We start from the raw sequence: 17,419 nt of genomic DNA, 5'->3' as shown, positions 1-17,419 counted from the left end.
GATGTAGTCAGCCCACCTGCTAACATGTTTATGAGAGGAAGCTAGAGAACCCAGATGACACCCACACAGAAATTGGGGCAATAGGAAGAACACCATTAACCAGAGCACAAAAGCAAACTGGAAACCCTGAATCTGTGAGACGGATCTTCCTGTTCCAGGACTCCAAAATTCTGTTATTGCCAAATGAAAAAGGCAACAACAACAAAAAAAAAAGAATATACAGAATTTTAAATGTGCTCTGTGTAGGCAGCCATATAACGTGAACTTACAGCCCACACATGACACACATATGTGTGTGTTTGTGTGTGTGCCTTGAAAGGAATTGTTTAGCTTACTGTTGTAGGGATGCCAAAAAAATGTGACTCCAGCTGGGGATTTTAGATCATCAGATTTTCTAGAAAGAATCAGTTGATTAGGGGACTTGTCTGCTTCACCCCTCTGTATTTTCTGTATTAAATACTCTGCCATATACGAATACTGAAATGAGAGTCTGTAAGGTTACAATGCTCTTTTTTATGCCAGTCAGTTTCCATGAGCAGTCAGCTTCAAAATTATTGGCGCTCTCTCTGAAAATGGGTTTAAAACAAGGGTGGTGAAAAGACTTTTGTGGTTAGTAAACTCAATCGCTCTTTGAAAATACGAGCAAGTAATCCGAGACTCCTCCGTACAGAAACTCTCCAGATCCTACAGTGTTTTATTTCCTCTCTTCTCGACTCTCCTATTCCAAAAGCCTCTTTTTTTTTTTTTTTTTTTTAAAACAATATTTTTATTGTTTCTATAAATAATGTTTTAAATCATCGGTCAGCTTACAGATCCAGTTATAACTCCTTATGCAGAGGTCATTTCTAAAATATACTAGTGCTTACATACTAAACATACTAAACTTCCCAGGGCTTTACCATACCCTTACCATAATTAAAATATTGGTTATTTTCTCTTCTGTGTAATCCCTTTGTTTTTATGCCAAAAAAAACCAAAAACAAAACAACAACAAAAAGCAAATTATATTTTTAGTTAGCCATAGATACTGGTTCCAGTCAAGCAACTCCATGTTTGTGGTCAGATAAAGGAAAGTACTTTTGAAGGAGTGTGTTTGGGTGATTTTTGCATCTCTAACCTTGTTCCGAACTGGCTACATTTAGAACATACATATTATGGTGTAATATAGTCTTTATTTTAGTCATGCATTTATTTGTATTGTCATCAGATTTATGAAAGTCAGCACACTTCTTTTTTTCTTGCATTTCATTCCATTTTGATGATTAACTGAATGAATAAACCCTGTATCACCTCCTGTTTCTTCACCAGTGAAACAGGAAGTTGTGGATGACTACTTAAGAATTCCTGAAGAGTTACAAATAATATATGACATTCAATTGTGTTTTCTTTCTTTGAAAAAAATGTAAGGGTGCCAATAATTGACACAAATCTCTCTTATTGTTTTATTATGAGCTTAAGAAATCTAACGACAAAGAACTTTATATACAGTACAGACCAAATGTTTGGACACACCTTCTCATTCAAAGAGTGCTCTTTATTTTCATGACTATGAAAATTGTAGATTCACACTGAAGGCATCAAAACTATGAATTAACACATGTGGAATTATATATGGAATTATATACATAACAAAAAAGTGTGAAACAACTGAAATATGTCATATTGTAGGTTCTTCAAAGTAGCCACCTTTTGCTTTGATTACTGCTTTGCACACTCTTGGCATTCTCTTGATGAGCTTCAAGAGGTAGTCACCTGAAATGGTCTTCCAACAGTCTTGAAGGAGTTCCCCGAGAGATGCTTGGCACTTGTTGGCCCTTTTGCCTTCACTCTGCGGTCCAGCTCACCCCTAAACCATCTCGATTGGGTTCAGGTCCGGTGACTGTGGAGGCCAGGTTATCTGGCGCAGCACCCCATCACTCTCCTTCTTGGTCAAATAGCCCTTACACAGCCTGGAGGTGTGTTTGGGGTCATTGACCTGTTGAAAAATAAATGATGGTCCAACTAAACGCAAACCGGATGGAATAGCATGCCGCTGCAAGATGCTGTGGTAGCCATGCTGGTTCAGTATGCCTTCAATTTTGAATAAATCCCCAACAGTGTCACCAGCAAAGCACCCCCACACCATCACACCTCCTCCTCCATGCTTCACGGTGGGAACCAGGCATGTAGAGTCCAGCAGTTCACCTTTTCTGCATCGCACAAAGACACGGTGGTTGGAACCAAAGATCTCAAATTTGGACTCATCAGACCAAAGCACAGATTTCCACTGGTCTAATGTCTATTCCTTGTGTTCTTCAGCCCAAACAAGTCTCTTTTGCTTGTTGCCTTTCTTTAGCAGTGGTTTCCTAGCAGATATTCTACTATGAAGGCCTGATTCACACAGTCTCCTCTTAACAGTTGTTGTAGAGATGTGTCCGCTGCTAGAACTCTGTGTGCCATTGACCTGGTCTCTAATCTGAGCTGCTGTTAACCTGCGATTTCTGAGGCTGGTGACTCGGATGAACTTATCCTCTGCAGCAGAGGTGACTCTTGGTCTTCCTTTCCTGGGGCGGTCCGCATGTGAGCCAGTTTCTTTGTAGCGCTTGATGGTTTTTGTGACTGCACTTGGGGACACTTTCAAAGTTTTCCCAATTTTTCGGACTGACTGACCTTCATTTCTTAAAGTAATGATGGCCACTCGTTTTTCTGTACTTAGCTGCTTTTTTCTTGCCATAATACAAATTCTAACAGTCTATTCAGTAGGACTATCAGCTGTGTATCCACCTGACTTCTGCACAACACAACTGATGGTCCCAACCACATTTATAAGGCAAGAAATCACACTTATTAAACCTGACAGGGCACACCTGTGAAGTGAAAACCATTTCAGGTGACTACCTCTTGAAGCTCATCAAGAGAATGCCAAGAGTGTGCAAAGCAGTAATCAAAGCAAAAAGTGGCTACTTTGTAGAACCTACAATATGACATATTTTCAGTTGTTTCACACTTTTTTGTTATGTATATAATTCCACGTGGTAATTCATAGTTTTGATGCCTTCAGTGTGAATCTACAATTTTCATAGTCATGAAAATAAAGAAAACTCTTTGAATGAGAAGGTGTGTCCAAACTTTTGGTCTGTACTGTGTGTATATTATATATATATATATATATATATATATATATATATATATATATATATATATATATATATATATATATATATATATATATATATATAATATTATTACTAAAGTTTTATTTACCCGTCATTATTTCTGGCACTAACTGTGTGCTTTGTTTTGTTTTTCTGCCACTGTCTGTGTTCAGCAGACTGTACAGCAGATGAGATTCTGCTCCAGATTTAGAAATGTGGGAGATAATGACTACCAAGTGCTCACGTTTGGCGTATAGAGAGGGCGATGTTTTTGGCTGCATATATGGATACATATTTATTCTTTTTTTCATGCATATGGCTTGATGCACTGATGACAATCACTCTAATTTTTGCTCTCTTTCTCTCTGTCTCCCTGTCTCTCTCTCTCTCTATCTCTCTTTTCTATGTCTCATCCACTCAGCTGTTTGAGTTTCTTGGTCCTGAGGGATTTGAGATGATCTCGACACTCCTCCAGAAAAGGTCTGATATTGTGGACTCTCTTCTGTCTGTGCCCCCAGACAGCAGAATCAGCTACCCGCCAGGTGAGTCGTGTAGTCTGCTAGCGTCAAAACATCGAGACACAACTGCCATGCCATGCTTAGCTACTGCTCTAGCATTCTTATTCACTGATTAAGTGCACACGGCACAAAGAAATGCACAGGAAACAGGCGCATATTTTTTGAAACACATTTCAACCACAGAGCACTTTGTATGCATCAAGAATCGCAAATAGGAAAAATGAGAGTGCTTTTACATATGCAGCGCTGAGTGTCTTTACATCCAGTCCTGGCACATTTAAATCTTTTCACGGATTTTTTTCACACTCCATTTAATGCAGCCAACACAATTTCTTTATATCCGGCCGCAGAGAAAGTATTATTACATTATTTTGTTATTTATGTATGTAGCACTAGTTATTTATTTGTCTTTTTGTTTGTGTATTTTTAGCCACTTTAATTTATACGTACACTATATTGACAAAAGTATTGGGACACCTGACCTTACCATATGTGGTTGTTCTCTAAACTGTTACCACAAAGCTGGAGGCACACAATTGTATAGGATGAATGTTTGATGAGGTATAATAAAATTTTGGATTCACGAGAACTTGGCAACCCAGACCTGTTCCAGCATGGCCTGTGCACAAAGCGAGCTCTATGAAGATTTTGTGTACATGCTTTGGAGAGGAGGATCATGAGCGGTCTGCTACAGAGCTCTAATCTTAACAATATTGAACACCTTTGGGCTGAATGTGAACACTGACTGCACCCCAGGCCTCCTCACCCTACATCAATACTTGACTTTACTTACACTCTTGTGGCAAGTGAACACAAATGTCCACAAGCACACGCCAAAAACTAGTGGAACATCTTCCCAGAAAAGTGGCGGGAATTAGAAGAGCAAATTGAGACTCATGCTCAAAAAGCACATGCCATACCTATGCCCAGGTGTCCGCAAACTTTTGCCAATATAGTGTTTTCAGTTAATGCGTTTGTGGTTATGTATATATTATATATCGGTGCAATGTTCAACCAAACCCAAAGCAGATCAACTAAAAGTATCAGTTTGGTTGTGATTTTAGATGAATAAATACAGTAGGTGTGAAATGGCTTCCTTTCCTGATCCATGTGTATTATACAAACATGATGAGACATTGATAGGAGATAAGACAAACAGTTTCTAGTATTATGATTGCTTTGTAAGCACTTAGCAAACCCTAGAAATACCAAATAAAACATAGTTGTTTGATTCTGGCTTGACATCAGATTTTGCAGCAGGTTATTAGGACTCTACAATATTAAGGAAATTATTCATATTTTTCTGCTGAAAACTCCAGCTTGGTCTGACCAGCTACCAATTTAATCAAATAATAGGGAAGTTGGCAAAGCCACTGGATTAAGCGTTTTTGCTTTTTGGCATCTGATTGAAGTTTGGACAAACATTTGTCTTTTTTTTTTTTTTTATTTATTTTTTTTTAAGCGGTTTTCTAATTTCACAAATGAAATACGCATTTATCAAAATTGTGCTTTTTTTTCCATGTTTGCCTTCGTTTTTTTTTTTTTTTTTGCTTCAAGGCTTTGTGAGACAGCTTTATATAAAAACATTATGCTATAATAACTTTGCTATAACAATTTTTTACTTTTGCACTAGTATTTTTTTTCAGCATTTTATTCAGTATCTATTTTATTCAGTGACTATTGGAAAATACTCTTTGCCTCCTGATGATTATATGAATTGGTCCTGTGAACCTCAGTGTGCCAGTGTGTTTTCTTTACTGCTATAAATGCATTAAGGACAGTTGGATTATAAGACATTATAAACCTTGTTGACGATGAAGCTAACCTCATTCAGCACCTATTACTTAGGCAAGAAGCACCCAGTATAAAGGACTGGAGGTTTTATATTGACTTTGCGATACATTTGGATGAACATGTCGGTAAAATTCTGAAGAGCTCAGCACTGATCTTCTTTCATTCCTCTATCTAAATGTTTTTTTTCTTTCTTTCTGTGTTTCTGTATGTCTGCCTTTCATTCAAATAGTCCTGTTTTCTGTTCTGTACTTATCCCAGTTCTATAGCTGACAGACATGCGCTGTCAAAAACAGCTAAATGGGATTCTGGTTAGTCAAAAAAAGTTCACTTGCCAGATGAGAGTTACCTTGACAACCATGGGTAGAGGTCAAACAGACAGGCTAAAAGCCTTTGATGTAATTGCCCACTCTTTGCATCGCATTAAGGAAGTTGGGTTTTCATTGTGTAGGCTTGTCAAGAGCTGATTAGCTGTAACCGTTCATGCTCTTTTTTTTGTAGGGGTCCAGCGTTAAATGCTACGAATGCGAAACCCTTTAACCTTTTCACTAAGCTTTGTGCAGAATTATTTTGTCGCTAGATACAAGGTCAGATTATTACCCCTGGATTTTGGTTGTATAATTAGTAAACAGTATGGACTTTTTAATTAATTAATAATTAATATATCTTTTTAATACAGAAGAAACTACCTTATACAATGATCATTGTGTTTTTTATTTATTTATTTATTTTCCCCCAAACCATTCATAATATTTGTTCTGTTCTAGTAGATAAGCACTCTATTCAATTAATACCTTCTATCAGTCTCATCATGAAGCTTCGCTACCATCTTTCCCTTCTTTTCACCACAACGCGGTCTGCACTTTTCCCTGCAGCTTAGGAATGGCAGCGAGCAAACACACAATCCTTTGCAAGAACTTGCCTCATGTTGTTTTTCTGGTGTTCCAACAAGCATTGGGAAATGTCACCACCGAAGTGCTCAAATATTGTAGCTTTCGACATCACGTTTTTGAAGGATTGATCCTTTATTCTGTGAGGGATTCCATGCTGTAGTTGCTAATGCAAAGCTAAAAACAGTAAAAAAGAAAGAGAGAGAAGAAAAAGAAATCACTAAGGCTTTTTCTTGGTAATTGCTCCACAGGGGGTTTAATAAGTAATGTTGCAACACAGCCATGATGCAGAAATAGGCTCGGTCTCATGCAGTGTAATGGAGAGTACATGCACTTGCACAGTAAAGCCAAAATCCAGGAGAAACAGAGACACATCAAAGAGAGGAAGGAAGAAACAGTGGTGCAGTTTCACACAAGCCTGGTGTCAACACAGGAGTGTGGAGATACAGATGTGACCGTGTCCCAAATGCAGTGCTGACGAAAAAGAGAAGAGTTGCCTTTGAGATGGAAATCACGGGGTGGAAGAGTGGGTGTCAGAGACAGCATGAAAAATTCAAAAGAACCTTTTGAGTATTGATGGTCCATCGCTGTCAGTGAGAGGATGGACAAGCCTAGAACTAGAGTGCGGGAGAAATTAGATTTGCAGGCTGGAAATATAATTTAGGGAAGAAACTGGCTTCTCCAGAATAGCTTTAAGAACGAGACAGAAATGTATAATATGACGTGAGAACCATTGTTTCAGAGGTGATGACAGACTGGGGCATGTTTAATGCATAGGTTAAAAAAATTAGCATTTACAAATTGAAAATCAATGCAGGAGATTTTATTTTTTTATTTCTAAAAGTAAGAACTTCTTCATCTTTTGGCTGCTCCCATTAGGGGTCCCCCAGCGGATCATTTGTCTTCATACCCCCCCTGTCCTGTACATCTGTCTCTTTCAAACCAACCACCTGCATGTCTTCCCTCACCACATCCATAAACTTCCTCCTTGGCCTTCCTCTTTTCCTCCTACCTGGTGGCTCCATCCTCAGCATTTTCCTACCGATATACCTCATGTCCCTCCTCTGCACATGTCCAAACCATCTCAATTGAGCTTCTCTCACTTTATCCCCAAAACATCCTACATGCACTGTCCCTCTAATAAACTCGTTTCTAATCCTGTCCATCCTCGTCACTCCCAACGAAAACCTCAACATCTTCAGCTCTGCTACCTCCAGCACTGCCTCCTGTCTTTTACTCAATGCCACTGTCTCTAAACCATACAACATCTCAGGTCTCACCACAGTCCTATAAACTTTTCCTTTCACTCTCGCAGATACCCTTCTATCACAAATCACTCCTGTCACTCTTCTCCACCCACTCCACCCTGCCTGCATTCTTTTCTTTACTTCTCTAACACACTCTCCATTACTTTGCACTGTTGCCCCCAGGTACCTGAACTCCTCCACCTTCTCCATCTCTTCTCCCTGCAACCGCACCACTCTACTGCCCTCCCTCTCATTCACACACATGTACTCTGTCTTACTCCTACTGACTTTCATTCCCCTTCTCACCAGCATGTACCTCCACCTCTCCAGGCTCTTCTCAACCTGCTCCCTACTCTCACCACAAATTAAAATATCTTCTAAAAGTAAGAACAACTCGGGAAATATATAGAACATTATACGTCAGAAAAAATTGGCAAGTGTAAGGATTTGAGCGAATTGGATTGTGACGGCCAGACGACTGGGTCGGAGCGTCTCCAAAACTGAAGCTCTTGTGGGATGTTCCCGGTCTGCAGTGGTCAGTATCTATCAAAGGTGGTCCAAGGAAGGAACAGTGGTGAACCGGCGACAGGGTCATGGGCGGCCGAGGCTCGTTGATGCACATGGGGAGCGAAGTGTGGTCCGATCCAACAGACGAGCTCCTGGAGCTCAAAATGCTGAAGAAGTTAAAGCTGGTTCTGATAGAATAGTGTCAGAATACACAGTGGGAACACAGTTTGTTGGCTTTATCTGTGTATACAAAGGAATACTTGTAGTTGTTTTTAATGCCCCTTTTAACACCCCTTCACTCTCCCCCCATCTCAGTTTGGCAGCACAGCCTGATAATTCTCCTGTAAGCAAAAGCCCTAAAAGAAAGAAATAGCATAAAACTAAAATAAACATTGGCAATGTGCATTGACATGTTGAGGTAATGGATTACTGATGAAGGGGTTTGTTGTTGATACAGAACTTGCGATGTTCCTCTTTGAAAACGTACCTAAATCCTGAAATACTTGAGTGGAAGCTTTATACAAAGTGAGCAGATATGTTTATCACTTCGAGAGTCTTTTAAGGAATTGCTTTAAATGAACAACCTCTATAGAAATGTAACATTTATGGACAAAAGGATATGGATTCCTGACCATGAAATTGAACCTCCCATTCCACATTTAGTCCCCATTTGTTGTTATAACAACTTCCACTCTCCTGGGAAGATGTTCCATTTGGTTTAGTGTGTGCTTGTGGAGAGTCCTCATCATTCAGCCATAAGGGGGTTAATAAATTCAGCTGTGGGGTGAGGAGGCCTGGGGTGCATTCAGCTTTCCAATTCATCCCAAAAGTGTTGAGGTACAATAAGAGCTCTATAGCACTATAGGCCACTCAAGATCTTCCACTCCAACACATGTAAACCATAACTTCATGGAGCTCAGTTTGTGCACAAAGGCAGGTTGCTAGAACAGGTTTGGGTCTTAAAGTTCTAGTGAGGGAAAATATATAAGTGGAAAAGTCAGGTGTCTTAATACATTTGTCTGTATAGTGTATGTAGTGTAACTGCAGTAGCTAACCATAATAATGAGTTAACATCAAAAGTGACAATTAAAAAAACTCATTAGAAACTTGGAAAGTAAAACTTGGTTTCTGCAGCAGGAACTTGGCCTGAGCCAATTTTCTCATGTCAGTCATTTTGCTTACGACCCATTGAATGGCTGAGTGTGCAAATGCTGTCAAATGATGCCTGAATTACTGATTTGCTGTTTGGAAATCAACACTTGATAATTGAGATGTGGTTGATGTCAGATTGTTTCAGGTCTCCTCTATTAAATATAATCAGTGTAATGCTAGCTCAGTAATTCATCCCTAATGGGGCATTGGTCTCTTCCTTAATCTTGCATTCGATCTTGCGTTTGATACTGGAGGGCGGAGCTTTGTGGAAGCAAAGCATGAGAAATGTGGTGGGGTGAAGGAGATGACATCTAATTTCACCAAAATCGTAATCAAATTTGGATTAACCATGGCGGCACTTTTAACATTTATACGTGATGTTAATGTAATGAATTTGATACAAGATTGATGGCAATCGGTAATACATGCTCGTTTATTTGTTTCATGTTTGCGTTAAAACAAAACAGAAAAGACTTTGGTATGTAGGCACTATTTATAACGACGCACAAGCTTGTTCTATTTATAAGCATTAAAGTCATTAGTTCATTAGTATCACATCAATGAGTCTAACAGTGAACATAATAGCGATGCATAGAGAAGCCTGGATAATGTAGTGGGAATTATGCTCACAGTAATAAACTAATAGCTTTGGGTCACTTGGAGGCACACAGCTGTTTATAGCCAGGCTGGGAACAGCATGGGAAAGATGCAGTTTTCCTCAGTAGTCTAGATAATTAACCATTTTGTTAAATAATAAACCAACAAGCTGCACAGCTGGTGTGTGTTGTTTCACCGAGCACATTCAGGATCTCTATATGTGGCTGTATAAATGATAATTAATTAGGCCATCTTCACGTTCTGCTGATATGACAGCAGTACACAGAGGTTACTTTCATTTTAAATTATGATCAAACCCTCGATTGATTCTCAAGTTAATGCATGTTAGGTTGCAGCATGACTGAGCGGTTTGGCTGAAGTTTGACTTGGCCCTTTGTTTTAGCTAAAATATATTAGCTCATATCCTTTCATCATCAGATTGATGGATTCTTTTTACGCACTCTCGGCGTAATGAAGCCTGTGGCACTTGATAAAATACGATATCACAAATTTTACCTTTATCACAAGTGTAATGTCACAGGGTTGGACAAATCACCAGCCCAGCTACCCTGTCTGAGCAGATTACATGTTCAGGCTATTCATTTTATTTTCGTAGCCTAGGTTCAGTAAGATGCTCATATTTTTACTCTCTCTCTTTTTTTCTTTTCAATTAACAGCCAGGGAAAAAAAAAAGATGAAGATAAGTGTCCTGTTTACGTTCACCATTTTTTTTGTTGTTGAATATTATTAGTTTGTTCCATTTGCTAATCGATATCTATCCATCCACAGCATATAGAGCAGAGGTGACTAAACATTTTTCTTTTAAGTGTTTCTAATATCCAAATTGATTGAGGGCCGTGGGCAAAAAGAACATTTGGGTTATACCAAACTGTATTATGTTCTAATAAAAGTTTCAATGGTTCCCCTCAATTATGATTTCATAATGCTTAATGTAAATAAATAAACAGAAAACATTTATTTATGCATTTTCACTTTAAAATGTTTTCTAGTTCAATTTAACCTAGAGTTCAATGCCTAATATAGCTTTTCAGGCTATAAGCTATTTAGCCATGTGCTTCTAAAATTAATGTCCTCTAATGAGACACAGGAAGCTTCTTTTCTTTTCTTTTCTTAGTTTTTTTTTTTTTTTTCTAATTCTGTCTAATTCATATTCACTTACAGTATATTCTTTACTTTTTAAATGAAGAGTCACTACAGGCTAACTTTGGCTCAAGGCCCCTAGTTTGGGCATCTCAGATGTAGACTGTGAACACTATAGTTGCACAACGGCTAGCTTTGTCACCTCAGTTCCTGTCAGATATGAATTTTAACATTGAATTTTCAAGTTCCTACTTAAAGCTGTATGAAGACCAGTCAATATTTTGCTAAAAAAATGCATATAAGTCTTTGGTTGCTTTTCAGCTAATACTGCAGCTACATGTATGTTAAGACATACATGTGTAGAAGATCTTTACATTAAAACACCTTATCACCTTATAATTGGTGATAATACATTTAGTTTTATAGGTTAAAATAACGTGAGGAACTTTTTTTAGTATTATTTTTTATTTTTGTCCCAAATTGGACATTTCCCAGTTAATACCAACTTACTAGCCTCTCCCCTGAAGGTGAACACTTGCATGTTCTTCCTTTGAAAAACATGAAGCCAGTCTTTTCTGCTGCTACAGTACAAAAGCACAAATTAACACTCTTGGAGGAAACAGCTGTCTACCCTCTTCCACATACAGTACATGAGCTTTACAAATGCCCACGACTGATTTTAAAAGAAAGTTACAATGTCCTTCGTGCTCAGAGTTCAAGGCCAAGTTAGTTGTCTTGGACTTCTAGGTGACACTGGTATCATCAGGATGTGAGTGGGATGTGAGTTTCCTGAAAATAAGGCGTATGCTCTTGTGTCACCTGGAAGCTCATTGTGAGGCGTCCTAACCCAAGTGGGATAGGATTTTTTGTAATGCAAAACTGATATAACGCCATAACTGTGTGTATATTTTTCAGTGATATATCATCATACTGGTATACCCCAACACCCATAACATAATAACCTTCTTTCAACTACATTTACTTCGCCGTTTTCTGTGAATGTGTGTCGTATTCTCGTGTTTTATATCTGAGCAGCTGATATTGCCACAATATTGTTGACTGGGTTATGTTTCATATCGTTCCCTCTCCTGTTACAGCAAAATGCTGGGTCCCCACTCAACCACCCCCTTCCCCCACACCCCTCTCCTATTTGTACTGTCTTGAGGCTAGACTGCTTCACCTGCGTCTCCCAGAGAGTCAATGAGATTAGGGATTATTCCTTCCAGGCCTTCCATTCGTGCAGTGTCAACATATCACTGAAGGTTTGGCTAATTTAATAGAAAATAAGTGTGCTTTCCTGCTTGCAGACCTGGGTAATTTCACACTCTCACCAATCCTGTTATTGTCTGATATTTTTGGAAATATTCTTTCCTCAAGTACATTTATCATGCAGGAAAAGAAAAAAATCTATGAGGAAATATGCATCTTTTTAGTGTAGTTTTGGTGCTGGTTTCTCTCTGATATGAAGTGGCTTTATTTAATTTAGACCTGGTTGAATCTCTTAAAGATTGACAGCTTTGAACACTGAGAATAATTGAGGGTGAATTTAAGTGGATGAGACAAAGATGTCTTAGCGAGCAGGTACGAGGGAACAGTGTCAATGTAACCAAGGCCTTTGTACAATTAATATTGTACTCGAACACTCGAATTGTACTCAAATATTGTACTCGCACTTGAACGTGTCTGGTTAGGTCTGGGAAGATCTGGGAAGACAGTAGTGGTGGACGGTAAGGAAGTAAATGTAATTAGTTACTGTAATTAAGTAGTTTAACTAAAGTGTTTCCATTCGGGGAGACTTTAACATTAGCTGGTCAAGCGCACAGCAAGCCACCAATCAGGGTTGAGCAACAGCAAGCAGAACATTTTGCGAGGGATAAATGACTCGAATTTGCCACAACACACACGGCCTTATTTGCATGATTTATTTATTTATCTTTTTAAAGAAGTTCAAAAGATGGTTTTGTGCTCATGATAAATGTAATCAATATCAGTGTTTGCCTCATTAATATCAGCCTATTAATAGACTGCTGTTCCAAGAGTAACAGCCTTTTCATATAAACTGAGTTGATTAGCAGAGTCTTGTGAGAAAAATGATAATAGGAACATTCTAGCCATAATAAACCAAAGATACTTAAGTGCGTTTGATGGAAAATACTTTTGTACTTCTAATCAAGTGAAAGTTTAAAGGGAGCACTTTTACTGGAGTAATATTTTATCTACTGTATCGCTACTTTAACTCGACTACATGCTTTGTGTACTTCGTCCACCACTGGGAACTGGAGTGGCTGGTGAATTTCTCTCTCACACACACACACACATAGTTTTCTAAGGACACTGGCTGATCGGACCATCTGGATTTGGGGGATCGTGTTAATCAAGAGCTGTTTTACAGTCGGCTTCGTTTTTTTGATGCACAGCTGATGTTATGAATATTAGAAAAAAAAGGGAGATTTTGAACGCTGAGTAAAATCAGGCAGTAAACAATGAGTAGTGTGTTGGTGCTTGATGAGTGTAACAAGCACAGCAGAGTTTTACTGCTGGGTTGATGACAATCCGCCAAACAAAAATAGCATGCCAGCAGCAGTCCTGGGTATTTCGTGATGTTTTTGATAGGAAGTAGGATTAATAAAAAAAAAAGAAATCATTTTCATGACAGTTTTTCTTTGTTAGAGTAATGGTATATAAGATCTGCTTGAGCAAAAATTGAAAAACTACTGCAAAAGGTGTGTTTCTACTGTTATAATGAAGATCGGTATATCTGTGATTTAGGCATGTGATCATACACACAATTATGAGACTTCTGTAGACGAATAATTATTGAGGGGCATTTCAGACCCAGTGTGGCCAAATATGCTGTATTTTTATTTATTTTTTGCTTTGTTGTAGAACCTCTCATTCTGTTCATCTTCACCTGATGAGTTTTATTTCCCCCCTGATCTTGATGATGTTGCAAACTTTGCTGTAGTAACTGCTTTAGACTAGAAGTGGAATATTACTTGTTGGACACAGTGAAACGTCCCATTGCGCTTCTAGGAAAAAGAGGCACTCTTGGACCACCACTCGACTAATCAAATTAGTGGACCGGAACTAACGGTTGCGTAATGAATATTAAAACGTTTACACGCGGTTATTTCGTTCCGATTAAGGACGCCTGGCACGGAGGGAGAGGCTACCATTCATAAAGCAGCTCTCGCCTTTACTTTTGCTGCCTGGTGCGTTTGTTTTTATGATGCTATATAAAGGTTCATGGCAGCGACGGTGCTATTACATTGTAACAACATTACTAACAATGTGTTATAAGCGAGTTCTTTGATTTCAAACTGAGTTTTGACGGAGTGATTCTGTTTCGCAGATGGGATGCTCAAAAATGCGGAGTCTGCCAAGCCCACATATGGTTGTCAGGTGACCATTCAATCCGAGCAGGAAAGGCAGATGATGAAACTCTACCGCCGGGAAGAGAAAAGGGAGAGGAAGAGAGAGAGGCGAGTAGACGAGGGCGACTCGTCGGAAGCGGTTTTTCACCTTGACCCTAAGGAGCTGAGACTGCAGAGGTAACCGTATGATATCTCCTTCACTTTCTGTCTTTTCAAGCTGTTCCTCTGTGGACCCTCAGATCCTGCATTCATTATTGCAACAGACACTTCGATATATTTAATCTGAGTAAAGGGGGAAATCAGTATCCAACGCAATTTGAGGAGTATCAGCGTTTCATCTTTGCTTGGGTTAGCCCACTGTGTAGGCGCAGTTATTAGCTACTGTAGGTAACTTTCACTGCGCTATCTGAGAAGACACAATAGGCTTTGTTTTCCGGAAGGTGTGATAAAAGGGAGAAGCAACCATTTTCTTTCTGTAAAGAGTCTCTATAGAGATTCACTAACATCAAACAGGCCTTGTTCTAAGTAAAGCTCATTGTAACTGCAGAGATGTGAAGTTAAAGCACAGAGTTCAGGGGCTGTGTTGAACCTGAACGTTTGTGTCAATAAAAAGCTCGAAGGCCAGTAGAATAATCCAGCAGGGTGTGTGTGAGTGGAGTTTCTATTGGCAGCTGTTAAGGCTGAACAGGTTAAATGTTGCAGTTCTACTGCAGTTAGACACAATGCATCACGCTAGAAGGCTGGATTGGGACCCCGCGGGTCCCAGGAGACCCAATGCAAATCTCGCGGGAGCCGACGGTTTTACCGTTGGGCGGTCAAACAAATATAGCACGACTCCTGCCATCTCGCAGATCCCGCTTGTTGTAATGTATCGTTTAAAGGTTATTTATAAGTTAGAGTTTTTTGTTATGTGTAGTGCTTTACTTTAGCATCTGCATTAGCATAGTTTTGTATGAGGATGTCAGGTATGTCAGAGAAGTATGTGATGGTGGTGCAGGACATGTATGAGGACAGTGTGACAGCAGTGAAGTGAGGAGGTGGGATTGCATCAAGGATCGGCTCTAAGCCCTTTTCTGTTTGCAGTAGTGATGGACAGGTTGACGGACAAGGTCAGACAGGAGTCTCCATGGACTGTGATATTTGCTGATGATGATGTGGTGAGAGTAGGGAGCAGGTTGAGAAGAGCCTGGAGAGGTGGAGGTATGCGCTGGAGAGAAGGAGAATGAAAGTCAGTAGGAGTAAGACAGAGTACATGTGTGTGAATGAGAGGAGGGCAGTGGAGTGGTGCGGTTGCAAGGAGAAGAGGTGTAGAAGGTGGAGAAGTTCAGGTACCTGGGGTCAACAGTGCAAAGAAATGGAGAGTGTTTTAGAGAAGTGAAGAAAAGAGTGCAGGCAGGATGGAGTGGGTGGAGAAGAGTGGCAGGAGTGATTTGTGATAGAAGAGTATCTGCAAGAGTGAAAGAGAAAGTATATAGGACTGTGGTGAGACCTGCGATGTTGTATGGTTTAGAGACAGTGGTATTGAGTAATGTCACCTGCATGGACAATTGTTCTCCCCTGACTTTCTGTTTCTGAAGATGGCTGTAGCTGCCCTCTGAACAAAAGGGTCAGTGGTTTTCTGTGTTCATTGGTTCCCCCCAATCCCCCACATTCATGACCCAAGGTGATTGAAGTCTGTGCTCTCTGGGTGGAAAGAATGGTGTAGTCATTCCCCTGTCAACCAGAACATTATTAATCATTTGTGGGTGTGTGTGTTGTATGTGTATGTATGTGTAAAAGCAGATAGCAGTTCCTTTTAAACAGGTCATGTTCTCTTGTGATGCACTAGAGCAGTCTCCAACAGAGGAGAAGAGCCATTTTTAGCTAAATGTAACTTAATTTCCAAAACCTCTTTCATATCATTATCATTTCACTGTGTTGTCTCTGCTTGATGGATTGTAAAGTAGTTTTGTAGTTTCCTTAAATAAATGGAAGATTCTGAAAGTTTTATTGAAGCTTCATTTACGGACCCAGGTGGTACCTCTTCAGGTCTTCAACACAAACTCAATTTGTTCTTGCTTTCTGAACATCCCATTTCACATTTATTTCCTGTTTGCTGTTATAATAACCTCAATTTTCCTGGAAAGATGTTCCACTAGATTTTGGAGTGTACTTGTGGAGATTTGTGCTTATTTAGCCACATAGGTGTTAGCAGTGTTGGGCAGTAACGCGCCCAACACTGTGCGGTCTGTGCGGCAGTAATGGCGAGTCCAGGCGAGAGCAAGACGAGTTTCTCAAAGTGGAAATATGCTCATTATTTCAATTTAGTTGAGTATAAAGACAAAAACTTTTAAGGCAAATGTAAGCTGTGTCTTTCTGGTTCGAAACTCGTATCTACTGCGATGAACAGCAACTCCAATCTGTCGAAGCTCCTCCATGACCTCCATGCCTGAGGAGCTAGAAGCTAGAAGCTAACCCAGTGTTCTGTTCTACATTGTTGATAGTTTTCATACTTCAGCTGTGAAAGGAACATGTTTGAGCTCAACACAACAGCTTTTATAATGCAGAAGCCACTTTAGTTTTTGATTGTGAATATATTATTCAGCTTGTTTTGTTATTTATTTCAGAAATCCTTGTGATATATTTAGTTTGTGCTGATCTGACTTAAATAAAAGTGTTTAAAAATTGCTTTGTGTTTAAGTCAGTTTTGTGTTTGTAGACCATAAAAGAGCATTAATGGGAACATTAAAGAACGTTCTTTAATAAAGTAACTAAAAAGTTACTTTTAACAGTAACGCATTACTTTTTGGTGTAAGTAATCAACAAAGTAACTAAGTTACTTTTTGAATGAAGTAACGAGAAACTGTAACTAGTTACTATTTTTTTAGTAACGAGCACAACACTGGGTGTTAGTAAAGTCAGGTACTGATGTAAAGTTTAGAGGCCTGGTATGCAGTTCCAATTCATCCCAAATGTATTCACTAAGCATGAGGTCAGAGCTTTAAAACAGGCCACTCAAGATCTTTTACTTCAACCCATGTGAACCATATCTTCATGGAGCTCATTTTGTGCCAAGGGGCATAGTCATGCGAGAACATATTTCGTTCTCCGAGTTCAATAGATGGGAAA

The 17,419-nt window shown here is 39.3% G+C and overlaps 1 protein-coding gene across 5 annotated transcripts in view; it reads left to right on the top strand.

Annotated features, from left to right (window-relative positions):
* Positions 1-17,419, top strand: part of ascc3 (activating signal cointegrator 1 complex subunit 3) — a 159,938-nt gene that overhangs the window by 25,986 nt on the left and 116,533 nt on the right. For all 5 annotated transcript variants that reach the window (XM_046847275.1, XM_046847273.1, XM_046847272.1 and 2 more), the window contains exons 5-6: positions 3,556-3,676; positions 14,290-14,488. In XM_046847275.1, the coding sequence (XP_046703231.1) occupies positions 3,556-3,676; positions 14,290-14,488 (320 nt within the window). The remainder of the gene's footprint in view (positions 1-3,555; positions 3,677-14,289; positions 14,489-17,419) is intronic.

The sequence above is a fragment of the Silurus meridionalis genome, chromosome 4 (assembly GCF_014805685.1).
Source record: "Silurus meridionalis isolate SWU-2019-XX chromosome 4, ASM1480568v1, whole genome shotgun sequence".
In the NCBI taxonomy this organism is placed as follows: Eukaryota; Metazoa; Chordata; class Actinopteri; order Siluriformes; family Siluridae; genus Silurus; species Silurus meridionalis.
The sequence above is the reverse complement of the archived record's forward strand: the minus strand, read 5'-3'. Positions and strand labels throughout refer to the sequence as shown.